The 12,326-nt window shown below is 33.0% G+C and overlaps 1 protein-coding gene across 6 annotated transcripts in view; it reads right to left on the bottom strand.

The window, feature by feature from the left end:
• Positions 1 to 506: 506 nt before the first annotated feature.
• The window catches only part of LOC148616028 (uncharacterized), a 34,818-nt gene continuing 22,998 nt past the window's right edge, over positions 507 to 12,326 (bottom strand). For all 6 annotated transcript variants that reach the window (XM_088582658.1, XM_088582656.1, XM_088582659.1 and 3 more), the window contains 11 exons: positions 12,083 to 12,214; positions 10,239 to 10,433; positions 9,538 to 9,691; positions 9,064 to 9,209; positions 7,141 to 7,351; positions 5,755 to 5,893; positions 4,822 to 5,305; positions 4,499 to 4,547; positions 3,760 to 3,983; positions 2,269 to 2,353; positions 507 to 1,001 (listed from right to left, as the gene is read on the bottom strand). In XM_088582658.1, the coding sequence (XP_088438784.1) occupies positions 724 to 1,001; positions 2,269 to 2,353; positions 3,760 to 3,983; positions 4,499 to 4,547; positions 4,822 to 5,305; positions 5,755 to 5,893; positions 7,141 to 7,351; positions 9,064 to 9,209; positions 9,538 to 9,691; positions 10,239 to 10,433; positions 12,083 to 12,214 (2,097 nt within the window). In that variant the 3' untranslated portion in view covers positions 507 to 723. The remainder of the gene's footprint in view (positions 1,002 to 2,268; positions 2,354 to 3,759; positions 3,984 to 4,498; positions 4,548 to 4,821; positions 5,306 to 5,754; positions 5,894 to 7,140; positions 7,352 to 9,063; positions 9,210 to 9,537; positions 9,692 to 10,238; positions 10,434 to 12,082; positions 12,215 to 12,326) is intronic.

The raw sequence follows: 12,326 nt of genomic DNA, 5'->3' as shown, positions 1-12,326 counted from the left end.
GTTGTCGGGTTTTGGCGGGTTATGTTCCTTTGAAAAACTTGCAAGAATGGCTTGCATTACTTGAATATGAAAAAGGACTATTGAGTGTTCTGTCGATAAGAAATTGGAGCAGGATGACGGATACTTGCCACGCTCAAATCTTGATTGACTGGTAGATATTTGAGCCTTAACCCTTGTTCATATTTGAATCGAAAGAAAAACAAAGCTGGACATGCACAAATTTCAACTTTCAATTAATTACAGAAATGAAGAAGCATTTTTTTTATCGGTGATATTGAGTACACTGTTTACACCTGTTCCAAATAAACAGATGCTCGGGGTAATTAAAATAACAATGATGCTCATAACACAATTAATTTTCAAAAGGTCTCAAGGATCGTGGATAACATTCATTTCTTAGAACTAACCGTTTATTAACTTCGTCCTATTTTTTTATCTCTCTAGTAGACACTAAATACTAAATTGATACTAAATACTTTTAGACTGTTTAAAAATCATTAAGCATATCTTTAACATATATCTTTTATACTGAAATGTAGTGGTAAATATGATTTCGCCTTTTCAGACGCCGTCTATATAAGGATACTGACTTCAGTTCTTTATAATTTAAACCTTGTTTGATGTTAAAAAACGTTTTCTTTATTATTCTACCAAACTACTTTAAGTAAATCAATTCGCAGACTGTTGGTATGGCTTTAACAGAAAGGTCACCATATCAAAAGTTCACAAATGGGATGACACCAATGTTAGAAGTCTTGCTCCTAACTGTGCAGATTTAGCAGTTTCATGAAAACTTTTTACAAGGTCTGTTCCTTTCTGTATAGCTGAGTCTGTTAGACGCCACCAGTCTAACATTTGGAGAGCTTGTTTCACTTTAAAAACGTGTGTACTCTTTATACGAGTAATGTCATCATTGCTACATCCAAGCTTTTTGGCAAATGTCTCCCAATTCTCGGGAATTCCTTTAGCTATTTTTTCGATTGTATCATTCGAAAAGATTCCTGTGTAAAAAAAAGTTTAAATCATTAAATGATTGAAGGTTAAATGTACCACCATCTTATTGTTTTAAATGAAACAAAAATCGTTAAGGACGTCTAATTTCATATGCAAGGAAGACATTACATTTAATGCCACGCTTCGTGCATGCTTTATATATACTTGATTATCATTCCACTGCTAACGCTTCAGTATTTGTTGCCGATAATTAAGAGGCGGTTGTTAGTCTAATTCAAGAGAAAAAGATCTCTTCTTTTTTAATTATTTGATGTGATCGCATTCCGTCATAGTCAAGTTTCCTGAAATTGTAAGTAAGGGTACCTTTACTGCATCTTTACGACAGTGAACTTTGTATACGAGTTAACAGAGAAAAGCGGTCTCTTAATTGGTACACCTGCATTTGTGTAAAATAACAACTCCGTGTTCTAAATATACCAATAACACAGTATTGATGAAATAATTTGGAAATTCCATTTGTAGTGTTTTAGTAATTTTAACTAAGGTAAACACTTTTATTTTACCAAATTCTGAACAATAGCATAGAAATTCATATTAATGATAAAATTAAATAAGTTATGATCCAGATGACAAGTGTTGTAATTACAACTTTCTATGCAATGGTGATTTGAACGATCATAGATCGACACAATTTTATTACATTTAATAAAAGCACTATCATGGAGTATTTAGAGGTAACTTTAATCATATAGCTAAAACAAAATTAACGGAGTACATATATGTTGTCTCGTATAACGGAAATCAAATAATTTTACACATTGTTATATCCATTAAAGAAATCTTCTATGTTTAGTCAACATTTGACAAATAAATGACTGAATTTTTTACGAAAAAGATAGCAAAATATACATTTGAATAAGAAAATTAGTTTGTTGGTGAGATATGCGGGTTTGATATTTGACCACTATGGATAGCGACGACATCGATCGTCCGATGAAACACTTTCTCCTCTATCCAACGATATATAATATAGCAATATTTCATTCAATTAAGGCAAATCGACAATAATTGATACCCTGTTACTCTACTTTCAAACCCGTGTCAATTTTTTTCTATTTTTATATGAATTGGAGTTGTCTTTGACGTGGATCAATTGCTAAGGATTTCATTTAGTCAAAAATAATGAAATGACCATTTTTGACATTCGCAGAATTTTTTTTATTATTACGTTTAACTGGAGGCGATTCCGGACATGTATTTTTCCCCACTCGTTGACAAAGCTGAATGATAGTGACGTAACAGTTTTGTACATACCTTTGCCGGCTGTGTATGCCCGAATAAATTGTTGAGCTTCGGTTTCAAGTTTAGCGTCATGATGGGAAGCTATAATTTTCTCAATCTTGAAAAATACACAATCGATAAATTAAATTTGCGTACTGCCCTTGGTTTTATCCACTGTCAGTCTGGTAGTCTTGTTTTACTTTTCATGATTATCATATTTTGCAAAGTACCTTTTCATTGTTGCAAAGAGCCTCACTTCATAAAAATATGCCATCTTCAAGTAAGGAGTCTGTTAGGTGTGTTACTGTGAAAAGTTCGTGGATTCTTGAATTTGTGGTTTTAATGTTTTCAGTATACAAATGAATGGGAATCTCTTATACGTTGGGAACCAAATTTCGTGATTTTTTTTTACCCACGAAAACCACGCAAATGGTACCCCATGGACAATAGTACTTTCACAGTATATAAAATGGTTTTTTTTTTTTTTTTAATCATTAAGTTTCCAGTCTTCAAAAAGTAATTAAGGGAACCAATATTCTAGCGGAAATCAAAAGATTGTAATATAGGGACAAAGACCAGACAAGGAATACAGACACATCAAAGGACATAAGATAACCAAAACAATATTACAAAACAACAAATGGAAATTATTGGACTCCAGTAATAACTTGGAGCATGGACAAAGTAGTACCAATATTATTTTGGGCATTGTCTGCCGGTACTACAACATTCTTGTCATGTATAGTAGACAATTGTTTTGCTACATTGGGGTCTTTGAAAGCTGATGTAGAATTGACATTCATTGATCTACCCAAAACTTTCATATGTTTCAAAATTAAAGACCTCATAACCTTTACCCACTCTGGCGGTAAACCAATGTCTTCTAATTATCGTTATATCAATTTTCTTGCGTAGTCCTCAACGGCATCCATAGGAATTTAATATTTATAATTCCAATTTATGGAGCGTGGTTCACGGTACTTTAGAAAGGACCTTTGTGAGAAATTTGTTTTCTATGATGTTTAAATCTTTCATAATGACGTGACTGGAAGGACTATATTTGAATGGAAATTTGTTTGTGAGAACAGTCAGGTGGTTAAACCTTGAAGTCTTTGATCTCGATGTCCTGCAATAGCCTTTTATAATCAAACATTTTGGATGCGATAGGTGAAGTATAGGAATATGATATAATCAATATTGTCTTTAAAATTATCGTTTATCTTCATCTTGATCTTTAACAAAAACTGTTTTAAAGAGAGAGTCTGTGGAAACCAATATAAAACTGATGGCCATAGGTCTGTATAATAATGAGGTAGGTTCAGAAACAAAAGTTTCTTTTTAAAGGGAAAGTGGAAGGTATAGAATTGAGTTTAGTTCGAATTTGATGAAGTCCAACAGGTTTTTGTATGATAGGTAGAAGGCCATCTATGTAGCATTCATGCATCTAAGGTGAAGTGTAGTGGCGATGACCATTGTTATTTATCCGTCTTGGATTTCTGTCAAATATAGGCAATGAAAATTTACCTTTTCTGGATACTCGTGTGAGTAGTGATCGTACCAGTTCAGTATAAAATGTTCACATCTTTCACGTTGTGGTGCTTTTGGTCTTTCCGTGTCAATGTGTTTTATTATCTGCCGATAGATGTTATTATCCTCAATTGTTAAATATCCCCCGAGTCGTACCCATCTTGATGAATTGAAATTTTCTCTTGTCAGCTGCCATGCTATGAATTTTGCGACGGCTTTTACTGCATAAAAAGTTGATAAGGCGTGATTACAATCCAAATTGCAGGGCAATTTAGATTATATTACCGTCATGATAATTCAAGAAGAAAGTAATAGCATTTATCACATATTCAACTATCGTGCGTAAAGGCATTAATAGATTAAAATGAAGTATAGGATATTTATAACCTTGGGTAAAAGATAATAAAAATAACAGATAATAAACAAATACCAGAAAAACCCTTACTCCACTAAACTTGGAAAATGAACCAGGAGCATCGTGAGGATAAAGGTCATCTGATTTTTCACGAAAATGTGAGCAAATCACATCGTTCTTTTTGTTAAACTATTGAAGTGACGAGAGTAATATTGTGACAATATAAAACGGTTCAGATTTATTTACGGTATAAGTCGTCATTATTATGATATGCGGTGCTGAATCAATAGTTATATATCTTTGACGATTGGCTAATCATCACCGAAGTTAACTTAATGTAGTCAACATCCAAAATATAATATTATTTATCGTTATTCATACCTGGTACATCTAAAGTATATGCAAACTTTCCGATCATTTCTTCCATTGGCTAAAAACATGACTATACGTTAGACAAAGTTCTAAATACCTAAAGTTATATCATTACAAACTGATTTATGTATTTATGATGTAGTTTGAGCTGTTCTCCCAATTGTTAAATATAGTGCTTGACATACGATATCACGATATCAGTTTTCATGTATTAAGCATTATTAATATTTAAAATAGCTAAACGAATGTTGGTTCATATCACTCCGCAGACTATAATATTGGTCTAAACCATACCTTTCATAACCATCGTTCATTAACACAAACCTGCTTACCTTTGGTACATAAAGGACCATAGATCCTTTCCTAGCTACTGGGAGTCTACCGGAAGTGACCTCAAATGTTAAGTGACCATGGTATTGATCAGAGTCCCACTGTTCAGCTCTATTTAAAACCATCAAATGATCAGAATGTCTCTCTAATGGCAAATTTTTGTAAAATTTCATTTTTAACAACGAATTTTTGTAACGTTCTAGATATAAATTTCCTTCAAATTTAATGATAATTTCTTCTCCATCCACTAGACCAAACGATGATGATTCTGCTGGGCCGCTTTTGTATCCAATGTCATCTAGGTGCTGCATAGTAATGGCTACCCTTTCTGATAAAACACAATCTATGATGATGTCATGTGGATTAGCGTGCTTTTGACGACATAAGACTGAAACATTAGTGACGCACTGCAAACTCTCCAGTATTTCTGCCGCTCTACAAATGTTTTCATCTGGCATATCGTCAGGCACTACCAATCCTAAAACTCTGACACAGTAAATCAAAATTTAAGTTTAACATCAGAAGATTAGTTTTATTTATTATATGAACAAATGTCATTGTTTTTTCAGTTGTCATAATTCCATAAAATTGATTTCTGCGTATCATGTGCAGTCAGTTTTGCCATTCAATAGTAATTTATGTTGTTGAATTTGTTTAAAGGAAAGCCATGACTTCCAAAGCCAATAGCCAATATTCAGTTATATATATATCTTTCGGTCATGATTCGTTTAGTTTTTGCCCAAATTACCGGGTTTTTTTTTATTACAGTACGTTTTACGTTTTTAATAAATGATGCGCACAGCTTACACTTCTTGCATATTTTTTGTTTTTTGTTTTTTTGTTTTTGTTTTCCATGAAAGTACGGAACAAAATTATATCAAATAAACAAAATCAATCTTTATTATATATATCAACAAATACACTAAAATACATACTGGTATTTGTCATTCCCTGCTGGAAGTTTGAGGAAACGTGCATCCGGGTGAGCGTTTGAGGATTTAAGTTGGACAATTTCCCAAGACTGACCTGTAACTTTAGAGACAACACGCAATGAACCTGTTTTCTTTTCAAAATCTACAACAAAAATAAAATGCAATGTATTTCATTGGGAAAAAATCTTTCAGTGAAATAGTTCAAGTAGTGTTTGTTTCATAAGTTTATTTTGGATATGATTATTCTTATATAGAAAAGCTTGTCTTTTAAGACAAAAATGTCGACCATAACCCGCACAGCTTACTTCATTGAGATGAATTTAAGAATTTTTTTTAATATTGCGATATCATTCATACTTTAAAACATGACATTTGAATGTCGTTTTGAAATAAAGCTAGCAGAACGTGAACTTGGGAGAAGTAAATTTTGAATGTCCTTCGTTCAAAGCATCAAAACAGAAACCAAAGGACAACACCGAGATATCAAAATCAAAAGATATGGCCTAAACCTGAAATGAGGCATGTATTATGTAGATGACAGAATAAATTACAATTACATTACACACGAAATACACGACAGCTAAGAAAACACTAAAACACAACTAAAATGAACTTGGGAATCGTTTCAGATACTTCGGAAGAGTTAAAGTGTACGCCCCCGCAGACACCCGTCAGATTGCAATTTACTTTTTTGTAAAGTATTTTCTAAGAGTAATCACAGGAACCAAGGTTATAGTGGTAATCAAAAGAATGTGTCTGCAAGCTTTCTTTCGTGTTTTCTGCTTCCCTATGATCTGTTTCAGACCTAATGTACTCTACAATACTATAGACCTGCGAAGGTTAATCATGTGATTTTGGCAAATTATTCATTGAACAACTCTCCACTCATTCTTTACCAATACTTGTTTGTCTGAAAACATTTTACTGAGACACTTTGGCAATGGGTATGTATAATATCATTTTTTACTTGCAAATTAAACAGAGCTTTTGTAATTTTGTATTTGATTAAGTTAAACATATTAAGTTTGCCAATAAAATACAATAAAACAATATTGCCAATCATGGATTACGTCCCGATTTTGTCTTGGTAGGTAAATGGTTTAATTTTTGTTGATAGTATCGATACATTTTAAGTTTCTGTACAAACGTTATTTGCGTATTTATTTGTGAAAAAGAGATCCGATTATGTTTGTATTTTACAAATACGATAACTGTATGAAAGTCATCTTACGAATACTTCTCCGATGATTTTCTTCCTCCAATTACCTGGTTTATTCTTGTTCTATTTTTTCTTCATTTGTTCATTAGTTTTTAAATGTGCTTTTTGAGAATTTAACTTTTTCAATTAATTAAATTAATTATTATTTTTTATATTAATGGAAAGCGTACCTGGATCAAAGTCATTTCCAAAGTCATCTTCAGAATACTTTTCCGATGTTTTCCTTGCCAAAATAACTTGAGCGTGTACAGCTTTTATCCGGCTGGCTACATGAGCCTGTGTTGATTGAAGTTTCTTTAAGAAGGTGTCAAAATCACTATCTGATGATTGGTGTAAACTACGAAGAATAAATCTGTTTTTATCACCAGTGGTCTCCTTTGTCTGAAAATTAGATGCAAGATTACAATTTAAAGAAAATAAACAGAAGAAGAAGGGGGTCAACTTTGTATTCACTGATAAAATACTTGATGTTCACACTCAAGAAACAACTATATTTTCACACAGTGTGGACATAGTGTTTTGGACGTAAATATGCCAGAAAGAGCAATACATTTTACATTTCTCGGTATTTTTGTGTAAAATAAAGCATAATTGAAAGATAATTGTGACGTCATTGCAATGAACTGAAACCACAAAAGTTTAAGTTTTGGTACTTTGGATGTACTTCATTGATGAGAACAATTTTATGTTATTATAACTAATTAGATACTCAATATGCACGTGCTAGTTCAGTGTATTTGTAAGTTTGATAATTGTTCATGCGTGCACAGAATCTTCTTTGGAATGTAAACGAACGACGGTCGCATTAAGTTCGAAATATGGATGAAACGATAGATCACCAAAGAAACAAATAAAATATTGTTCGTAAGATTCATCATTTCTGTTGACAGTTTATAAAGAAAATATTTTTAAAAACAGTTTATTTTTCAGCTTTTTACTGTTCCAAGAAGATATAGCTTGCATATCGTAATATATCAATGATAGTATTTCTTGGTAAATACCAGCATACCAGGTATATACTAGTTTATTGCAAATTATAAACAATATGATGTAGATATGTTTCAAGGAGTAAACTCTCATCAGTACAAAGAAAAGACATGGGAAACAGACATACACAACAAAGAACATAAATTAACTAAAATCATACATACAAAGTAAAATGAACAACTCGGACTCCACTAAAAACTGGGAGCATGGGCCAGGTGCACCGGTAGGATAAGCGTCCTCTGCTTTTCAAAAAACACCCGCCGAATTGCTCATAAAAAGTCAAGTCGGTGGTAGAAGAAAGAGGAAAGGAAAACTATGAAACGTTGAACAAATCGGTTTTCAAGGCGCAGGTGGGTACACCGTGACGATCCACGAGTTCATGATGACCATAAAACTTCTGTAGTGATGACTTCAATCTTGTATCAACATAACCTTGTTCCAGAAGCCTATTTGTTAGAATTCTAGAGTACAATATGTACTCAAAACTAAAACTACTGATATAGAAGCCAAATCCATCACCACACGTTTAACCATGCGCAATACAAAGGAAAAAGCTTCAACGTTTTAGGTAATTTGAAAGTAATACTGCAAATTTTGAAGGACATTTGTCTCATAAATTCGTAAACGGAAATTGGTATCTAAATTATCCATGCAGATGAAAATGTGTTTGAAAGCAGTGACTGTCTATTAATATTAACACTTAAATAAATTGCAAAAATATCCCTCCAGAATATTTTCAAGTATCTATTTTCTATTTGTACAAAAAACGTTGTTTTTAAAGGCATCATCTGTTTAATGTATAAATGATATTTCAGATATTTGTGACACTGGCTTTTATACACCAAAAAATGTGTTGTTTATCACACTGTTTATAATTTACAAATTAGATATGTGTTATTAGAGCAGTTTTTTTATATATCAAAATTATAAAGGCTGAAATGTAAAGTAATTAGTTTAGCACGTGAAATAAATGTCTTTAAAATTTCTGAGCAAAATAGCATTAACCTGAATTTAAAATAATAAAACTTCAAGAGGACACTTTGTTGAAAATGTGTAATTGTTATCAGATGTATAGAAAATAGCAGTTCAATTTTAAATTAATTTACCTCTAGCTCTTCTAGAAAATCACTGTCAAAAATGTCCTCGAGTGGGAGAGCGTTTACATCCGGGTTCATGTTGTTAACCAACCATCTACTGCTCCGATATAAAGTCTCCTGTTGAACACTTAGATTTTTCTGACTGGTTTCGTCAACTGAAAGAGTAATCAAGGGAACCAAAGTTATAACGGTAATCAAAAGAATGTAATCCAGGGACAAAGACCAGACATGGAAAACAGACATACACAACAAAGAACATAAAGTAACTAAAATCATACATACAAAGTAAAAAAAGTAAATGAGCAACTCAGACTCCACTAAAAACTGGGAGCATGGGCCAGGTGCACCGGTAGGGTAAGCGTCCTCTGAAAAATATGTTAAAAACCATATTAATGCACGAACAGTATTAACAGTATGAAAGAGTAATAAAGGGAACCATGATTCTAGCGGGAAAGTTACAAAATGTTAAACTAAATAACTTACCAAGCCATCCGAAATCATACATTTGAATCTCTGAATCTTCTTTCGTGACATTTTCACATGATATATCAACGAATGAGCCCACCGTTCTAATGTTTTGTAGTTCTTTGTGTTGTTTTGCTGCATTCCGTATGTCTTTCTGTGACCACGGGATAGACTACAAATATACGAACATTTGACGTTTTACGGAAGCTGAAGTTTTATAAATGAAGGAGAACTTCAATGGTCATGTTGTCATCTAAACCACTTGTTTGTTGAAACAACCATAGTACAAAGTGTCATGCACGATATATCTCCAATTCCTATCAATTGCAATATCTGCCCTAACAGAATGGTAAATAAAGTAATAAAGTCATCGGACCCAAACAAATTCGCCTTATAGTATAAGTGACATAAGTTAAAAAATGTCATCTGCATGTTTGAAAAAGGTGCAAAAAAGTAGACACCGCACATCTAATTACTTTTTCCACTACACTAGTTTCATATTTAGCTTGATGCAACACTACTAAAAGCTGAACCGTGTTAGTTTGAATGCCCCAAAAGACTGACTTTGAATCTGACATCTTTTTTACAAAATGATACATCGTCGTAAAACGTATGCAACCTTACAGTATTTTTAATTTTGCAAACTTCGAAATATTTATGTCATTTTCAGAAATCATATATCATTTTTGTGTATGAGAAACATGAATTATTCTTATTACCCTGGTAGCAACTGATGTGGTCCCAGGGAATGCCTTGGCTGGGATTTGAACTTTGATATTCCTGTCTTCAGCCAGTTCAAATTCTTTGCCTTTTTCGTTTACTTCGTAGATGTCTTTTTTATAGCTAGCAACAGCTACACATTGGATGTTTGAAAGTTCCTTAACTGGAATCTCAACTCCGACAAAGGCTACATTCTAAATAGTTCGAGTAATAAAATCATGCAGTGTTTAGAGTTATGACATTTGTTTTATACGCAAGCAACGGACTTAATAAGGACGTAAGGCATCCATAATGCAAACTAATATTGTGCGGACGTATAATACCACTGACCTTTTACGCCGTATCATACTTCCGTAAACGGATTAAGAACATAAGAAGAAAATTAATATCAGTACAGACTTTCATTGAAAATGTATAGCATTTTTCCATTGAATTTCTGGAGTATTTTAAATACTCCAGGCTTTAAATATACATTTTTAATATATATACATTTAAAAACATTTTGGTGGGTTACACTAAAAAAGTAATATGTACATGATCCACATACCTTTCCATCATACAAAATGTTACGGATATATTAAGAGTAATCAAATGAGAAAAGGAAAACTATGACCCGTTGAATAAATCAGTTTTCATGGTGCAAATGGATACACCATAACGATCCACGGTTCATGATGACCAGCATAAAACTTCTGTAGTGATGACTTCAATCTTGTAGCAACATAACCCTGTTCCAGAAGCCTATTTTTTAGAGTTCTAGCGCGATACAAAAAATCTGCGTAGCTTCGGCAAGCTCTGGCATAACGTATGAGTTGTGATATGAACACTCCATACGCAGGTGCTGAAGGGATGTTGCTACAGATGAAAGGAAAGTTGACAATTCTGAATGAAAAGTCATCACGTTTGTCGTAAAGTTTGGTCAGTAGTTTTCCTTTACCATCGATTTCTAAGTGTAGGTCAAGATATGAGGCTGACTTCACAGTGTCTGTGGTATCCTTTATCTCATGTTCTTTTGGGTAGATGCGATGTATCAAATCCCCGAAATTAGGATTGTTTAAAGATAATACGTCATCTATATAGCGGAAACTGAGATTGAAAGATCTAGCCAAACGATATTTTTTCTTTCTGATCAGATCAGCTATAAAGTCAAACTCATTAGAGTGAAGGAATAGGTCAGCAAGTAGAGGAGCACATAATTTGTTCCCATTGGAATGCCGACCGTTTGTTGAAAAACACGTCCACCACACTGGACAATTATGTCGTCGATTAAAAATTCAAGCATTTTGTAAACATCTTCCTCTGTATATTTGGTAGATGGTCTGGAATTATTTCTTACAAAGTATGAGGAATCTCTACCAAGAACTATATATTTGTATCTAGGTGTACCATCTTTTTTGGAAAAACAACGATGTATAATGTTTTAAGTCGGGATGTTAACTGAGTATGGGGAATAGAAGTATACAGTTTTGAAAAATCATAAGTTTTAATGCTATTGTATTCAGATAATAGTATTCAGTTGATTGTCTCCAAAGATCTTTCGAATTTTTCAGGATCCACATTGAATTAATGATACTACGGGAGTAACAAGTGTTGTGGTAGGACTGCAGACCCTCTTGGACAGTTGTGGGTATTAAACGTTAGAAGTTAAAAGTTTTGAAAGAGGTTTGGTGGTACACTTTATAGATCCAGCTATGAAACGTTGTTTGTATGGATGTGTTTTCATTTGTTGCGTCCCGCCATATCCATATTTTCGAAGTCTTCTAAATCTTTCTATATAGAAGTTAAATAATTTCCTTTTTTTATGTGGACGAATTATCAATAATTAACATACTATTCAATGTACCTCAAAATTTGGAAGTTTCAATTCGGACAACGGTTTGCCTTGTTTCCATTTTTGTCCCTTTATTGAAAATTTCAGGGTTGGTACCAGCTTACTGTCATGGATTACTATCGGTACATATACACGAATCGGTAGCTGAAACGTAAATAGCAAAACCAATAGATAGTATTATACATGCACCAGTTCTTAACAATGCAACAAACGAGAACCCAATCAAAAAACTGAGTAGATAATTACAGTTATAGTT

Source organism: Perna viridis, chromosome 5 (assembly GCF_037379345.1).
Source record: "Perna viridis isolate PV_CMFRI_1.1 ecotype Kerala chromosome 5, ASM3737934v1, whole genome shotgun sequence".
Lineage (NCBI taxonomy): Eukaryota > Metazoa > Mollusca > Bivalvia > Mytilida > Mytilidae > Perna > Perna viridis.
The sequence above is the reverse complement of the archived record's forward strand: the minus strand, read 5'-3'. Positions and strand labels throughout refer to the sequence as shown.